This window comes from Nannobrachium achirus (assembly GCF_963921795.1).
Source record: "Nannobrachium achirus genome assembly, chromosome: 18".
Classification (NCBI taxonomy): domain Eukaryota; kingdom Metazoa; phylum Chordata; class Actinopteri; order Myctophiformes; family Myctophidae; genus Nannobrachium; species Nannobrachium achirus.
In genome coordinates this window covers 27,095,957-27,114,584 of record NC_137825.1, presented here as the reverse complement: position 1 = coordinate 27,114,584, position 18,628 = coordinate 27,095,957, and the positions used below count along the sequence as shown (strand labels likewise).

The following is an 18,628-nucleotide window of genomic DNA, read 5'->3' as shown; positions in this document are numbered from 1 at the left end:
ATGGAGCTCTACTGTATATGATAGATGTTTGAGACTGCATGGCTTTATAACTTTATAGCAGAGAGTTATACTTTTTTAAACCCTGCCAGAATCAGTGGTAAGCTTGCTGGAAGTGATTATTACAGCTATACCACCCTTTAATGTGTGAAAGGACACAGAATCTTGCAGAGAGAGAGAGAGAGAGAGAGAGAGAGAGAGAGAGAGGAGAAATTGTGTGTGTGTGTGTGTGTGTGTGTGTGTGTGCGTGCGTGCGTGTGCGTTTGTGTGTGTGTGTGTGTGCGTGCGTGCGTGCGTGCGTGCGTGCGTGCGTGCGTGCGTGCGTGCGTGCGTTGTAACTACCATAGTCAATGTAGTAGGTTCAGTGGATGCATTTGCAACTTCTGTGGAATATGTAGCTTCCATACAAGAACACACTATTCACCAGTGGAATCTACCAACAGCTACCTGATGGCCCCTCCCACGAACAGCTACTGGGAAGAGATAGCGGTATGTCCGTCCACTGTTGGAATAGCAATGGGTGGACTTCCAGAATATGGTTATTTTATCAATATTTTGAGTGGTCCAGTCTCTTTTCAAATGGATGTAAAACCATATCTTATCTTGCTTCACATAGTGATGCAGACATGACAGTATTATTCATGCCATCACATTTTTCGGTTTTTGACATGATTGTATGATGAAGTAAACAAACAAAGCATAATAATTAGGGATGCACCGACATATGGGGCACATATCACGACACACATCACCATGTCTTGGACAATATTTGCCATTATCGGTCAACATCGGTATCGACAAATAAGGATACCGATGGCGGTAGCCGATATTTATCTGTTATTGATAAGCATCAGTTTTGCGCTGGCTATGTTGGTGTGTTGGTTATCTGCAGCCTACCAAGCTGTAGATTATTTCTTATAATGAAGATGTATTTGTGGGGTCTTAACGTTTTCAGGCCAAGGACCCCTTAGTTGAGAAAGAGATGAAGCATACAGGGACCCCCACAACCTTATCATAGATTCCATATAGTTTCATCGTTTGACAGCGCGATCATCAGTGTATTTTGGATTCATGTCAATTTGTGTTTTCAGATATTTAACCACTTGAACCGTCAATACTTAATAAACTTAACATGTCACTCTGTACTTAGTCTGCGCTTTTTCCCCTCTGGATGCTAGGGTTCAGGTGGTTAATATAAAAAAGGAGAAAAAAAGGTTTCTATAAATGGTAAATGGTGCATATATAGCGCTTTTATCCAAAGCGCTTTACAGAGATTGTGCATTACATTCACCCATTCACGCACACATTCATACACCGGTGGCGGAGGAAACCATGCAAGGCACCAACCTACTCACCGGGAGCAATGTGGGGTTCAGAGTCTTGCCCAAGGACCTTTCGACATTAACTCAGGGGGAGCCCGGATTCGATCTGGGAACCCTTCGGGAACCCTTCGTGCTCTAATAACGGTTTCTCTACCCCTGAGCTATGCCGACCCATAACATCTATAACATAAAGATTTGGAGGACCCCCTGTAGTAACTCTGAGGACCCCCTAGGGTTCCCGGACCCCCTGTTGAAGACCCCTGCATTATGTTAGTCTCAAATAGGCAGACTTTAGACTCCCCTCCTGCCTGATGGCCTGTTCTCTGCCTCTCCTCTTGGCAAGTCCAGTGCTTACAGAGAACTGCACGGCAACACCACAACCATCGTCCCCAGGCCAAGTCCACACGAAATTGCTTTAATCTAATTTTTCTCCTCTTACCGAAATAGGGAATGTTTTGGAGAGATATATAATACTTATCCACTAAAATCTTAACCTTCTCTAAATGTGTTTATTGGTTTGTGAATACAATACAGACTGATGGCCCTGTCACAACGGCATTATGGATCCCGCTTATGTAGACAGATGGAGAATGATCTTATTACACTTGAGGTTTCTTATATCGCCGTCACAATTGATTGCATGATTGGTTCGCCATGGCACCCATGATACACATCTCATAATACCCCGTACAGTATATGGCCTCAGGGATGGATTCCCTATCACATCCACTCCATAAATGCTACTAGGCACTATGTCATCATGTAATGGAAACACAATTACTCCACATGATGCATGGCTGATGTTAACTCCTTTTATTTCAGCTCTCTGTTTCACTCGCTCCTCCTCATTGTCATCCAGCTTTTGCCATCTAGCTATTTTACCCTACCTATATTCTACTTCTGACACTTATTATGATGAGTTGCATCAAGTGCCGGATCTAATATGGGAAAATATTAGCATTATGCATTTTGTAGCAGTAGGCTAGTAGCTAGATCGAGTTGCACCCTGTAAGATCCTTATAAATGCTGAGTTTGTAATATGAGTAAATATCGCTGGTAAAGGCACCCATATTGGTTATAGTGAACTATTACTTTCTTATTGAGCCTAACAGAAATGTCCTGTGGAGTTGCGTTTCTTTTTGATTCATTGTTATTTTTAGTTTGGTTCACTTTTAATGTTTTATTTAGTTTTGACAACCCTCTAACAAAATGCCAACAATCACGGTCTTGTCTGACACCCAGTATGTAAAATCCAGAGAATTAATTGAACTACCGTATATACTGCACTGTTAATATAACTCGGGCAGAATAAGATCTCTTAGAATCTACGAGTCTTACAAGGCTAGTTCTACGTCCCCTGATTTGGTTGCCTGTGTTTGGCTGTGAGGCCAGAAGGGCCTTTGTTGACCCATTAGTATACATCAGATCCCCATTAGTGTCAAGAAGTCAGGATGTGTCCCACTTAAGAGAACCACCCACGTAAAACTACAGCACCACTCGTTTTCCCCATTCATGGGGTCAACACTGAACACAGAATATATGCACGCACATAAACGTACAGTATGTGTTTGTGAGTGATTGTGTGATGGTGCACGTGTGCGCCTGTGCTTCGTACAAGTGAGTATGTGTGCTCCCATTGGCCTCCATGCATGTGATCTCGTCCTTCTCCCAGACAACAAAGTTAGTCCAGTGAGTGTGTAGCCGTTTCAGAGAGGCCTTATCTTGATTGGTTATAGGGGAGGACTGGGTGGGAGAGGAGGGGAGCTGCTGGTTGAAGATCCACAGGCGCTTTCAGTTGCCATCGGGTCAATAGAGAGGACAGACAGGACTCCACAGCCCTGATAGATCTAAACCAAACACACAGGCGGACTGGCTGCGGAGTGGCCCGAGGACAACTTCACCAAACAAAACGCGGAGGAGAAACAAATTGGGCAATAACTCCATCACCGGCTTTGCAGGTGGCGAGTCAAGGAAATTGATCATGACAAAATCACAAACCAATGGGCTGCTGTAGCTTGGAGTATTTCTTGGACAAAACAAATCAAGAGGATTGACACTTTTTTAACAGATTCCCAACAAGAACAGTCTCGGATACCTGATCAAGCATCACTACCCAGCGAAGAGCGGCTCATGCTGCACACTCAGGCGAATCTCAAAAAGGAAATGTCTCCTACAGCAATACCACAGCCTGGACATTTCCCAGGTCACAACAGAGACGATCAGATCTGAAAGCTTAACTGTACCCGGAGTGGCATAAGCGAGACCAGACCATTAACAAGCTCCACCTGGAAGCCTGTTTCCCATGTGTTGGATCCTTGTGAACTGAGACAGTGAGTGCATGGTCCAGTGAAGGATGAGAGCGAAGGAGCACAGTGCAGGCGGGTCCAGGGATGTGGCGTGAAGAGACAAACCAGCTGAAAAAGCTTGTGTGTGTAAACAGAGCACAATGGCAAACTTAATGCCAGTCTGGCACAGGGCCACACTCCTGCTCTCACTTGCTGTTTTTCTCTTCAGCTTCCAGGTAAATTAAACAGCTTGCACATGTGGATACAGTAGGTGCACACACTCGCATGCATGCATGCATGAACAACACACACACACACACACACACACACACACACACACACACACACACACACACACACACACACACACACACACACACACACACACACACACACATACACACACACACACACGTTTGCGCTCACGTACAAGACACGCACACATTAATCTTACTCTAATGCACTTGCAAAAACATTGATGACATAATAATGCAAGACCACACAAATAATGACTTAGTTCATTCATTTTAACTTACTAGAGTTGGAGCTCAGAAGTATCACACACACCCTCACACACAGCTTAAATTCTTTCGCCAGTATTTTACTTGGTTGAGCTGTCAAAGGTCATTGGTACAGTACAAAGCTAATTTGACATTCCATGATGATGAGGTAACTGGTTCCAGAAAAGAATTCTCCAACTGATTTATGAGCTAAGATGACCCCTGCTAACAGTCACTACTAGAGCCGGGCACAGTTCAGGAGAGAAGGTCGTGTCCATCAAAACACACGGTTCCCAGGGTTCATGATATTCCTGAGTTTTCTAGGCCTGAAAAGGACTTGCAATTAACATAAGGTTTTGGAAAAGTGTTGAATATACATTATGTGTTTTGCTATTGATTTAAAAAAATGCCAAATAAGTAACATTACCTGAAATACTTAGTGCACAGAACCTTGTATAACTAATAAAATGGTGCTCCTACAGATTTTGGCCTAAAATCACACAAAAATTGGAAGGCAAATCACAACCTCCGCCCCAGATTTCTCACAAGCCCCTCTTCTAACGCCACCATCAGGTCGATTTTTGCAAAATACATTTTTGAACACTGCTCCTGCAGATTTTGCCATAAAATCACGCAATGCGGTACACAGTATCTCTTAAGTCATGTCATTAACATGGAACTGTCCAATTTCTCATATTCCCTCCTGATTGCCTACCATTGCCTTCTAAAGTTTGTGTATGCGACCTGATGGTCGCTTATCTCCCGATTAGGGAGTCTTGCTGGTAAAAAAAGAAAAAAGAAAAAAGACGAGAAAAAGGCTGCTAAAGAGACTTTCAGCATCTGCACATATTTCACACCTGATAGATATAACAGATACGGTATCTGTAGTGCTGTAGGTAGGCGGTAGGCCTACCAAGCTTCTACAAGCAAGGAAACTTTCAACCGACACTCAACCAATCCAACCATCATTCTACTTGCTCTCTGCTGAAGTGATGTGGGCACTGAAAACAATGGACTAACATTATTTGTACAGCTGCTGTGCTAACATACATGAGCCTTTCAAAGCTATGATTCCCTGAACAGTGCAATGTAGTTGTGAGGAAGCAAAATATGCATTCACATTTGGAATCGCACCCTATACTTTCAATCGCTTGTTGTCAGAAAGGTGACCAGGCAGGCTTGTTCCACAATGATGATCGACGAAAGCTCGATCAAAGCTCTCCAACTCAAACATAATGGACCTGCACATCCGGATATGGATGAGGGATGGGTTATGTGTCTGTAAACCTGATATAGTGTAGAGACTCAGCGTTCCTGGAGTGCAGCGCGCAACTTCTCAGGAAATTGGTAGAAATGTGTACGTGAGAAATGTGTGAGAACCCTGATGTGGAGGTTTCCTGTCTTAAGTAGGGTTTAAACTTTCAACTTGAATGTTTTCAAAAATCATGACCCCACCCCCCAATTACAGATCTACAAACTTACAGTTTGGTTTGCAGCGTGATGCATTGTGAGCTTGTAGATTGGCTGTTTTGTTTTCCATACAACAAAGTACAGTAGGCCTATATATCTGTAAGTGGTTCAACTCTGTATTTGTGCTCGCTTTAATTTTGCTTGCGGTATTGTTACAATAAGAAATCATACAATACACACCGCCTGGTCAGCTGCTTACAAATCAACTTCTTTTGGCAACATGAATTAGAGTCATTGTGGCATTTTCCTCCCAAGGGCAGACGTATAAATAGAACACACCTAGAGAACAAATTAACTAGAAAGTTGCAATTCTGGGAAATTGCAAATGTGGTTGCCCTGACGTGAGTCACGAGGAATCCGCTGGGAAATGTATTCTGTCTTACCATTTGTCCCTTCCATGCCCATATATGTATCTGTATCTGTATCTGTCAGTACTTGTCCCTATTTGAGCGGTGCTAACCATTCCATCTTTGTCCCTTTTATGCCCATATATGGAGATCCCTGATGTCATCAATATTAAGCCCATATCTGGGAATGCCCATATGGACCTACTCGGTCAGTCTCATATGGTCTTTGACTTCAGACATCTATGATGTCAATCATCTCCATATTTGGGAAAAGTTAAATTTTTGCATTTTCCCATTCAAGTCAATGAAGAAAATTAATTCACAAATAAATTAATATATAAATTAAATGATATAACGTATCCATCTTAGCCAAATGCAAGCAGACGTGTCCCGATGAAGCCGGTCGATTTGATATATGGCCCGTGCCACCCAAACTGTTGGAGGATAGCGCGGCAAAATAAAGTTTATCCGGAAAGATGGATGGAATAAAGTCAGACAGCTCATCTGACGAACACATTCAGAGAGAGAGAAAGAGAGAGAGAGGGAGAGAGAGAGAGAGAGAGAGAGAGAGAGAGAGAGAGAGTGAGGAGAGAGAGAGAGAGAGAGAGAGAGAGAGAGAGAGAGATCTTCCATTTGTGATACCTTCGTGACCCCTTTCAGAATGAATTGAAATGTCTACTGACACTGTCACAAGGCCTAGATGTGCAAGCTTTGTGACACAGGTGGCTGAGCCGCCAGGCAGACATAGAGAGGTTGCATCATGCAGCATCTCACTGGGGTGTGAAGACTATGCATGTCATCCAAAAGATGACGTTCCCATCCCACTGTCATAAGCATTGCCTCTGATCTGTGATCTGTTTTTTCTCCCCTCCAAATAAAAGGAGGGGTTATTTGTTTCAGGAATGACAGCAAAGTTGAGAGTTTAATTAATTGAAAAGAGCTTCAGAATGTATGTCAAATATTGTGACATGTCAACTATGATTTTATACATGTTCAAGGTCACGAAACAGTCGGCAATGTTCATATTATTTATTCATATTATGGCCAGCTCTCCAATCCCGCACCACAAACCTGGCATGTCATTTAATGTTTGATTGTATGAGTTGTAAAAGGGACCTCAATTTAAACAAGCCAAAAGCTTTCTTGTGGTTTTTATCCTTTTAGTTCACCTTGTACCTGTGAACTGTACTGTCCTGCACCTTTTCCTATGCAAACCTCTAATAAAATCTTCAATTAATCAGTCAAGCCGAGGTTAGCCGTAGTGTGACTAAATACCTCCCCCAAGTGGATAAATACATGTATTACATATTCCATAGAATTCCACTATATCATCTGCATTCAGATTGCATGATGTAGGCCTATGTATGATTTCAGCTGCTGATGGATAATGTGAATATCTGGCAGACAGCGTGTAATTTACCTTTTTCCCTTTTAATTTCTTCATGTTTTTATGGAAGGTAACAGGCTCCCTGCTTGAGGGTATAATAGCCAAAAGGACTGAATATCGGATGAACTGCACCAGCATTCTAGAGATCCCCAAAACTGGTGAGCTACTGTACTTGTGCTGGTACTGTATATGTAAAGAAGATTAGAATAGATGGAATTAGAAATGCATCCAAGATACATACTGTAAAATATAACGATTGGGGGAATATATGTGTGCGAGCGTGTGTTTGTGCGTGCGTGCGTGCGTGCGTGCGTGCGTGCGTGCGTGCGTGCGTTTATACATTTGCCCTGTATTTTGAAACTCCTGAAGGGTTTAATTTGACCAGCAGGATAACAGGATAGTTACATAGTTATCTCTCTATATTGCATACTGTATATAGTTTTACCATGGGACCACGTGTAAATAAATAAATTGTTATTCTTGTTTTACAGGAATCCATTGTAATGGGACATTTGACAGGTTGATTTGTTGGCCCCATTCACCACCTGGGAACGTTTCTGTCCCTTGTCCCTCGTATTTGCCATGGATCAATGATGGTAAACGTCACTCACAAACATTACACTAATTCACAAAGTATAGAGTGGTATTAACATTAACTCTGGATTATGGTTAAAAGAAACAGCTCTGCAAGCTATCACTGCTGCATTCAACAATTGACTTGAAATGGTGATGTCACATTTCATGTTAGCTCGAATTAACGGTTGGGTGAATCATGGGACATACCTGCCAGTCACAACAATATAGTTCTATTGGTCATGCAATCACATATAACCACATGAATCCTAGTATAGTAGAGTACCAATTCTGGGCATGTCATGTCATCTGTCGAAAATTGCCGAAGAGATTTGGTGAAGAGGGACGTAGGGGTTTAGTGGTTATGGTCATGCTTTTTAAATGTAAAGTGATGTTCTGCAATTGTCAGGTAGTGATTGATTGGTTTCGCTTATATTGTAATACAATCACAATCCATTTTCATGGCCTTAGCTCGGTCAGCTGCTCCTCGGTGTGCACTGGCAAAAACGCATTATACGTTGTCTTGTCCACTGTGCATTGTGTGCAGACGATTCAAGGAGTGCGTACCGTGAATGTCTGTCCGATGGTAGATGGCGAACGAAGGAGAACTCCTCTGTGGCTTGGAGGGAACACTCAGAATGTGATGAGCCATCTTTCTTTCAAGCTGAGGTGAGGAGGAGCTGGAAACCGGCAGAAACTGCACAGTAAAGTCTGCTGTGTTGATTGTAACTCTGGAGAGAATGAGGTACTGGACACTTGGATCGATGCAAGATTCTTCAATAAAAAAAATGCCAAGCTTCGATCAAACCATGTTCACCAGAGCAAAACCCTATCATGGCTTTGGCGGCGTGATGGTCTGACCCAAAGCTTGGCATTTATGTCAGAGAAACTTGCATTGATCCACGTTTGCAGAAGCAGTATAGTCTCCGATAGTACTTTTCAGTTTTCTAGCACAATTCAATAGTAGTGAGTGCAGTGCTTTTTTTCCCCTTCCGATTATTGAACTCTGAGAGAGTTTCAAGCTATGCAGTGTAACTAGCATAACTTACAACTTAGAAGAACTGTCTGTTACTTTATCTCTCTGTGTGTGTGTGTGTGTGTGTGTGTGTGTGTGTGTGTGTGTGTGTGTGTGTGTGTGTGTGTGTGTGTGTGTGTGTGTGTGTGTGTGTGTGTGTGTGTGTGTGTGTGTGTGTGTGTGTGTGTGTGTGTGTGTGTGTGTGTGGCTCAGGAGGACGAGGTGCTCCGCCAGACAGCCCTCAGGGTCATCTCAGTCATTGGCTACTCGCTGTCTCTCTCCTCCCTCACGTTGGCTACTCTCATAATGGCCATGCTCAGGTCAGTGACCTCCCGGGGGAAAAGGGTGTGGTCACTCACATGTCACACCCAGGGGCGTCACAAGGGGGGGGAAAGTGGGACTGAGTTACTAGGGCCCAAGGTGGAGGGCCTTAATTATTTTATACTTTAGCTATTGAAAAATAGCAGATCTACAAGCTCACAGCACGGTACCTATTTTTGAAAAGTTGTGAAAACGTGCAAATCTTTGAATATATGTATTTTTTAAGCGAACATTTGTAACTCAAATTTTGCTTCTGGGGGGGTCCCTGGAATTAAATATTTTGAGATGGGGGTCTGTGGCCAAATACATATCATTTTGGGGGTTCTTCACATGAAAAGGTTTGAGCACCACTGACATAGAAACATACCGGTAGGTTTTTCAAAAAATCTTAGAAGGATTTGAAATATTTAAATACTTGCAATGCACAAGATTGCTCAAGATTTTTCAAAAATAACACAAGCTCGCAGCGTGGCGCTCTGTGCCGCGCTGTGAGCTTGTATATCTGCTATTTCAATAGTTAAAGCACGTAATAATGCGTTCCCAGTCTAAATGGGTTAAACCCCCTCCCCCTATGAAGAACATTCATGGGGGGCCCGCAGTGAATCCTTGTACCCATGGCCCAGAATTTGGTGCGACACCCCTGCTCACAACGCAACACAGCATTGGTTGTCACTGTGGTGATTTTTTTCAGGCTTTTCTTGTTGCCGAGTTGCTCAGTGACAATATGTTTGTTGCTGAGTTGCTGTCAAGCATCAGAGCCTACGTGGACCGTGGTACTCGCCTTAACCACTCGGCTATCGACACCCCAACTACTTTTTTTGTATATTTGACCATTTTCACCTACAATGACATGTCCACAATAGGGACACCAATCACGCCGAGCTTAAAGTAGTTACTGTAAAGACAATTCCTTTGCAAAGATTTGAGAGAGGTTTCCGAAAACAAACTCCAAATAGCATTGAACCAACTCCAGTCCGCTGAGAATTTGGTAATTGTTTACGGAAACGATTTAATTTGGTTTGTTTGTGCTCTCTTTGTGCCATCGCGTTCCCTCAATCAGTCATTCTGACATGCAATCAATAAGGCAGAGGACACAGATTTACCAGCATTATCTCTGCGTTTGACTGATGATATGCATGGGTTCTCGGTGTCACCGAGGCTCCACTACACATGCATAATGAGAAGACTATAGGGCTTGGCAGTCAATCATCATAAATAACATCCAAAAAACACCAACCCAGAAGTGTTTTTCTGTGGGTCCATTTTAATCTGTTCATTCTTCATTCCCGCGAGCCTAAGATGTACGTATGCCCTCAGCGATCCATTCTCCTGCCACGCCAGTTGTAACAGGGTTCACAGATCAATTGCTTCCTGTTTATCGTTCATCTTCTGTGTGTGTCTCTCTCTCTCTCTCTCTCTCTCTCTCTCTCTCTCTCTCTCTCTGCTTACCAGAAAGCTCCACTGTACCAGGAACTACATCCACATGAATCTGTTTGTGTCCTTCATGCTGAGAGCCATGTCGGTCATTGCAAAGGAAATCATAACGCATGTCATGTACGCCAGGCGGCCCAAAGATGACCATGGGTTGAATTCCTATTCCAACTCAGGGGTATAATCAGAGCTACTACCACTACTCATTTTAATATAAGTGGAGAACTTCATCTCAATCAATGCTTTCTATCGAATTCTATCCTTTATAGCAGGGGTCTTCAACGTTTTCAGGCCAAGGACCCCTTAGTTGAGAGAGAGATGAAGCAGGGACCCCCCACAACCTTTTCATAGATTCCATATACCAGTAGTTTCATCGTTTGACAGCACAATCATCAGTGTGTTTTGGATTCATGTCAATTTGTGTATCAGATATGTAACCACTTGAACAGTCAATACTTAATAAACTTGACTTTTCACTTTTTTTTTCCCTCTACACCAAACCGAAGATAGCCAATCTACAAGCTCGTAGATCTGCTATTTTTGGCTAAAGTTCTCAGAATATGGACGTTAGGGTTCAAGGGGTTAATATAAAAAAGGAGAAAAAAGGTTTCTATCACGAAAAGATTTGAAGGACCCCCTGTAGTAAGTCTGAGGACCCCCATAGGAGTCCCGGACCCCCTGTGGAAGACCCCTGCTTGATAGAATTCGCCCAGTCAAGTAAAACGGTGCGCCATTTCAGTGTCTGTCAACCGTTTCAGTTGTGCCACCGTACGCCACCATATTATTATTTCATCATTCCAAATGTGTCCCCAAACAGATAGCACTGATGTGCAAGGTCTCCAGGGTGTCTATGGAGTACTTTGTGGCCTGCAATTACTTCTGGTTGCTGGTGGAGGCCATTTTCCTCCACACCCTCCTCTTCACAGCCTTTCACACCAAGAGATTGCTGCTGAAGAGATACATAGTCCTAGGATGGGGTGAGAGACCATCAAGTGTGTGTGTGTGTGTGTGTGTGTGTGTGTGTGTGTGTGTGTGTGTGTGTGTGTGTGTGTGTGTGTGTGTGTGTGTGTGTGTGTGTGTGTGTGTGTGTGTGTGTTTGTGTCTGTGTGTGTGCGCGTGTGCATGTGCGCGCGTGTGCGTGCACACTAAAATCTGGAGTGTTAGCAATGAAAGTGTAAAAATAGACTTTAGACTTTCACACACTTCATAAAGTTCAATTAATGCTCTGGATTTGACTGTGTGTGTGTGTGTGTGTGTGTGTGTGTGTGTGTGTGTGTGTGTGTGTGTGTGTGTGTGTGTGTGTGTGTGTGTGTGTGTGTGTGTGTTGTGTGTGTGTGTGTGTGTGTGTGCGCGCGTGTGTGCGTGTGCGTGTGCGTGCGTATTTTCTGTCCAGGAACACCCTTGTTGTTTATGACACCATGGACGGTGGTAAAAGTTTTATATGAAAACAAAGGGTGAGTTCTCTAACACATTTCTCAGATCACCGCCCACATGACATTCTTTATTTCATGTTGAATATCTCTTTCCAGTGTTTGATTATTATTATGCATTTAAATTGTAAAGGTGCTGGGACATTCTGAATAGATGGGTCTGGTGGATAATAAGGGGCCCGATTAATTTAGCGGTACTTGTAAGTATGCATTATTTCCCTCCTTCCTGATGTACTATACATAATAGCCTAGCTACAGCTAGACATCATCCCCACACATGTTAAAACAAGGAGGGGATATACTGCAGTTAGTTAGCTGCATTAGTATATAGGCTGGCCCCAGGCTACTATACATACACATGAGTAGCTCACATGAACTGCATTCATCTGCTTGTCAGTTACCATGCTATAATCTCATGGTTACTATGTCTATGGATGCCTTTGATGGCTTCTCGTGAGACCATGTGATATGCAAACAACATGGCCAATTACTGATTCCAGTGCTTAAGCACTTACACCCATATACGGTACTATACTATACTTTGTCGTACTAGTAGTAAACTTGCCTATTTTTTAACTTGTTAAGTGGTTAAAGAGACATGTTAAATAGTATAGTAAATATAGACACACACAAATGTGTATTATTTTGCTCTCTATTAGTTCATACACATTTTTAGTTAGCAGTCATAATAGGTGCAATCTGTTTAAAGAGTCTTTGATTTGTGTTTCAGGTTATTTTCTGTATATTCATAAAGATTCTGCTGCTGCTGCTCTCCAAGCTGAAAGCAGATCAGGTGAAATTTACAGACTACAGATACAGGTGTGTACGATTCCATTTCCAGGTTTCAAGTGATTCCAACAATGAAAAGTTTTATTTTGACCTCGAGGCTGTCCCCACGTTCATATCACTGTTGTCGGGTGGACAACTTGTACATCCAAAACCGTTCGTATTGTATTTATCATTTTAAAAATGATTTAAAATAGTGAAAATAGCCAATCTACAAGCACACAATGCTTGTAGATTGGTTCCGTGCGACAGCCTTGTATGATGAAGCAGGGCTTTACTTTACGAAAACGACGTACACATTTGAAACTTGGATATACGAGGTTTCTGACCGACAGTGACGGTATGTTTGACATTTAAATGTTAATGTCTCCATCATACAGCATAAGTCCAAATGTCATCATCATAGTCCTGGCACTTTACCTCTTGGCATAAATGTCACAATGATTGTGAATCTCATGCATACTGTGTAGGATTTACCAGTTATGTTTCCTCTCCTTTCCTCTTTGCCCTCAACATAAACGTTAATGGCCTTGCGACTTTCAAGGCCAAGTCACCTTTCTCTGTCTTGCCTATTTAGAGGTGCATTAAAGGTGAATTACATTATGTTGTACTTTAAAAAAGAAGAAGAATAAGGGGGTTAATGCTAAATAAATAATTTCAATCATCAAGAAGAGATCCGAGAACTCAAAAAAGGAGAGGAAGTAAAGTTAAAACAAATTTTATTCTGTAAAAATGGCAACATGTTTCAACCGGTTACGGTCTTCATCAGGGCTAGAACTGGACCAACAAACATACAGAAACAACACTGCAAGTGCGTGTGTGCAACTGTGCATACACGTGTGTTATACACACATAGTCAGTTCCTACTGTACCCCGGTAGGGACAATAGTATTAAACAATCAGTCAAATTACACATTGAGAGAAGCACGTATAGGTGCGTGAGCAGTACTGGTATTATCAGGAAAAAAATACAATCAATACAGAAAAATACAAAATAAAGACAAATTGTTAACAGATAAACCCAATAATACAAAAATGTCATCCCAAAAATCAGAAAGAGGTTAGTACAATGCAACAATAAGACCTAAAGGAACACATAATCGATATCTCATTTAAACCAGGAGAAGTAAGTGCGTCTAGGGAGTGTATCCAGAATGTTTCCTGTTGATTTCGTTTTTTTGAGGCGATCTCCACTTCTGGTGAGAAGTTTGATGTGTTCGATTCCTGTGATTCGTAAAACAGTTTCATTACTGTTGTGGACAACATTGAAGTGTCTGGCTTTGGGGTAATCTAAGTTGTGGATCGTATTTGTGTTCGGCCAACCTCCCTATAGACGGCGACACAGCGTTTTGTCCTACCTACTACTGTACATAAAAAAACATCAGGACAAGTACAAGTGAGTCAGCAAATTACAATGGTGGTATTGCAATTCATGAAATCATTAATCCTTCTTGAGGTTTTAAAATCAATAGAGGTTTTTGTCTGTTGTACTGTACATTCATCCATTTGTAAGAACCAATTGGCCTTTTGAGCCAAGATTCTTTTTGAGACAAGTAATTTTGTACCAACTTAATTCTCTGCTGTCGCACTTACTTCTCCTGGTTTACCGGTAAAAGAGGATATCGATTTCATGTGTTTCCTTTAGGTCTTACTATTTCTTATTGTTGCATTGTTGCCCCTATCCATGCTAAACTTTGCACACACACTCCTTGTCTGACAAACCATAACCTCTGTCCCTGATTTCTCACATGCCCCTCTCCTAGCGCCACCATGATGAGGTCACATCCCTAATCTCCCGATTAGGGAGTCTTACTGTTTTTGTATTTTTCTGCATTGATTGTATTTTCTTCCTGATAATACTGCTCACGCACTTATAGGTGCTTCTCTCAATGTGACATTTGACTGATTGTTTCTCGTATGCTCTTGTCCCTATCGGAGTACAGTAGGAACTGACTATGTGTGCCAGCAGAGCGCGCCATGAGGTGCGCTCACCACTGGCATCACCAGGAATGCTGATGCCTCATTGGCTGTTAATGATGACAGTGCCGGAATGCTGGTCCCTGATTGGGCTACGGGCTTAAACACGGGCAGACACCGACATACATATGTAAATACGTACATACCCTGCTGGCCAAGTAATGAACAATAGGTGTGTTCGATATACCGGTAGGTGTGCCAATGTGCAGGCATTGACATTAACCAACAGTATTGTACTCTCGCATTGCCAGATAATCTGAGATCACTGATACGTCTGGTGTCATTTAAAAACACAAACAGCTTTGAAAACAAAGCATATCACATCACCATCCCAATATGAAGGACTGCCATAAAGTCTTTGCTTTAGTTCAACAATGCAGTTATTATTTCCCCACCCAATTCTAACCACTACAATCTAGCCTCTCAAGCCAGAATCTGTTCACTAATCTAACACACCCATTATTTATTTCATTAGCTGCAGCAACATTGTTACATCACAGCGTAATCTCTCAAGAACACTCTCTCAAATGAAAAGGAATAAAACAGAGAGGGCGCTGTTTTCCCTTTTCTTTGACGATGGCAAGCCAGATTGCATCACAGTGTACTAAGGTCAGCACCTGCCATCTTTTTACACGTCAGTAGTTTTTAACCTACAGTACGTAGAACTACAGGAAAACAAACTACAAAACTGGCCTAGAGTTTCCATTCTCCTTTAACCACTTGAACCCCAGCATCAATATTCTGAGTGGGAAATTATCTAATTATTTCTTTTTAGCAAAGAGAATAGGTGTGTCGAAGGGAAAAAAAGCAGTCAGTGTACAGTAGTAACTCAGGTCCATTTTGCTAAGAATAGACTAAGCATTTTTCTGGCTATTAGACGTCTAAAATACATCTAAACGGCCATTCTAAAACCGGGTTATAACTGGTCTAAAAGTGAAAGTTCTTTAGACGGCTAGGCTTAGATTAGACGTTCATTAGCTGTTTTTAAGCGTCTATATTTTGACCGTCTATAGATGTCTATAATAGACAGTCTACTACGGTATATATAGCCATTGAAATAACGTCTAGGGCGGCTAAGCCTAGCCTACAGTAGACTGTCTTATAGCTGACTATACTTTATGTCTCACTGGGAAGGGTTAACTGTTGATAATGACACACTTGATGCCTGTACCCTGTTAGGCTGGCCAGAGCCACGCTGGTGCTGATTCCTCTGCTAGGGATCCATGAGGTGGTCTTCACTGTGCTGATCGATGAATGTGTGGAGGGTAGCGGCCGCTATGCCAGGAACTTCATTAACCTCACCCTCAGTTCCTTCCAGGTTAAGAGTGTTTACGTATAACCAATCTCTCGAGACAAGAGTCAATGATGGCTACGCCATTGAAAAGGGACAAGTTGGCAGTCCCTTTTCGTGACGATGGCTAGCCAGAATGACGTATAACTGATTCCTAATCCTAACCCTGCACACTAAGAGCCTCTTTAATTTAAGAAGGTACAAATGTAACTCAGTGGTGGACCAGCCCGTAAGTGCTCACTGGGTTACAAGTGTACCCTCTCAGCATTACAAATGGATGAATGAACACATACGCAAAGCACAGCCAATAATATACAATAATAATTTGAATATCCCAGTAACGTTCTTTGCAATGTTTTTCTTTCCTTTTTTTTTACAGGGTTTCCTGGTTGCTGTGCTGTACTGTTTTGCCAATGGAGAGGTGTCTTAATCTTATTTGTTATTATATACAATTGTGTGATTGTCATATTACCAAGGGTGTTTCTTGATCGTACAGCTGTTTGTGCCTTATTGGTCCCTCCGTGTATATATCTAGGTGCAAGCGGAGCTGAAAAAGCGCTGGCAGCTCTTCCTGTTCACCCACCACTTCCAGGTCAGCTGGGGCTGCTTCCGGGGCGCGCCTCTCAAGCACCTGTGGAAGTGTACCCGTGGCCGGCGGCCGCACGGCTCGCAGCAGAGCGAGTCCTACGACGAGGGCGGGGCTTCACCCACGCACCCGCACCTGCTCCAGGTGGCCGTGCACCACGGGGGGCCGTGGCTCGGAGTGGGAGAGGGCAAAGGTCAGAGGGCGGGGGGTCGCAGCCCGACAGGACTGGAGTTCTTCACCAGGAAGAGTCTGTCCAGCAGCGACGGAGATATCACCATGGGAGAGACCTTAGAGGAGATCCTGGAGGAGAGCGAATTCTGATGCTCTGTGTGAGTGTTAAGGCTGCAGTCACACAAAAGTAGGGCTGGCGGCTGATAAACTCTTTTTTGTGCCCAGCCGACTCTCTCAATAACCGATTCACCCGACTGGACAAAAGCGAAAAACATTGCTTCAAGCATAAACGCAAGGTCCGCGCGGCACGCAGACCTGGCATCTACTGGCATGAAACCCCTCCATTCCCATTGAAATACATTGACGGAATGGGGAATCCACTCGCTTAAGTACTTTGGTGTGACCCTGCCCTTAAGGGTGCCCTCACACCAACATACCTATGAGTGTGAAATCCGCGTTCCGCCAATGCATTTCAATGAGAGTGAAGTGGTTTCATGCCAGCAGAGGATTTCTGCAAAAAACGCTCCATTCTCATTGAAATGCATTGGCGGAACGCGGATTTCACTCTCATAGGTATTTTGGTGTGAGGGCACCCTTAAGCTGCAATCCACCAGTGGTGGAAAAAGTACTCACATGGTTTACTTCAGTAAAAGTATCAATACTGCTACAGTATGTTGATATACGTATATACTCTGTTACAAGTAAAAGTCCCGTATTCAAAATGTACGTACAAGTACAAAAGTATTAGTATCGGTACCAACATTAGAAAGTACTCATTGTGCAGAATGTCCCATTTCAAGTTTTCCAATTATTATTTTTTTGAAAATAGCAGATCTGCAAGCTCACAATGCATCACATCGCGACACATTGTGAGCTTGTAGACAAGCTTGTCTATTTTCAAATGGCCGAAATGTATATAGGGCTGAAGTGGTTAATGTATGTTTTGTAATAATAATCAAAATCTGCAAAGTAACTAGTTACTAAAGTGCTCAAAGAAATGTAGTGGAGTAAAAGTACAATATTTGCCACCGAGATGTAGTGGAGTAGAAGTAAAGTATTGGAAATTAGAAATAGTCAAATAAAGTACAAATTCCACAAAAGTGTACAAGAACAGTACTTGAGTAAATGTACTTAGTTACTTTACACCACTGCAATCCACAACTATCTTCTGGATGGTACAGTATGTTAATACAGTATAACCAAACCAACACAACTGCAGTAGTTGGCGGTCTACCGTACCTGCGCCTCTATTGAAAAAATGTAGCATTGAGCAAAGCATAATATCTCTCCTGCCCAAACAGGCTTTCCGTCTTGGCGCAGCAGTAGAAGACTTGGGTAGGACATTAATCTTAGGGATTGAAGATTTGATTTAACACAGGATTAATTGTAGATATTTTTTTCATTAACTCACATTTCTTTTGACAAAAAAATGTCAAAGTATTCATTGTTGTTGTTGTATATTGTGTATTCGCTTCATGTGTATTGAAATGTACAGTAAACATCACAGTAGTACGCTATAGCAACATAAAGGACCTAAGAGTATAGATATTAAGTACTGTAAATAAGTATGCAAACTAAGAAGATCTATGTGGTATAACATATAGATTGAAATATAAATAATTAATATAAATACAATGTATTTGTTGTCTAAACTGTTTTCTCGATAAGCTATTTTTTTTGTGTGCAATTTTTAACAATTGTTAACAATTGTTATTGTTTTTTTCCCCAAAAATATAATG

At 42.3% G+C, this 18,628-nt stretch overlaps 1 protein-coding gene across 1 annotated transcript; it reads left to right on the top strand.

Moving 5' to 3' along the window:
* Window positions 1-3,760: 3,760 nt before the first annotated feature.
* On the top strand, window positions 3,761-17,039 carry glp2r (glucagon-like peptide 2 receptor; the record flags this gene model as incomplete). The annotated part of the gene is made up of 13 exons (XM_080748238.1): window positions 3,761-3,840; window positions 7,379-7,466; window positions 7,800-7,904; window positions 8,429-8,550; window positions 9,110-9,216; window positions 10,670-10,826; window positions 11,466-11,625; window positions 12,042-12,102; window positions 12,212-12,278; window positions 12,809-12,897; window positions 16,021-16,159; window positions 16,512-16,553; window positions 16,668-17,039. Exons 1-13 carry the CDS (start codon window positions 3,766-3,768, stop codon window positions 17,037-17,039), a joined length of 1,584 nt encoding a protein of 527 aa, XP_080604364.1. The 5' UTR covers window positions 3,761-3,765.
* Window positions 17,040-18,628: the final 1,589 nt, after the last annotated feature.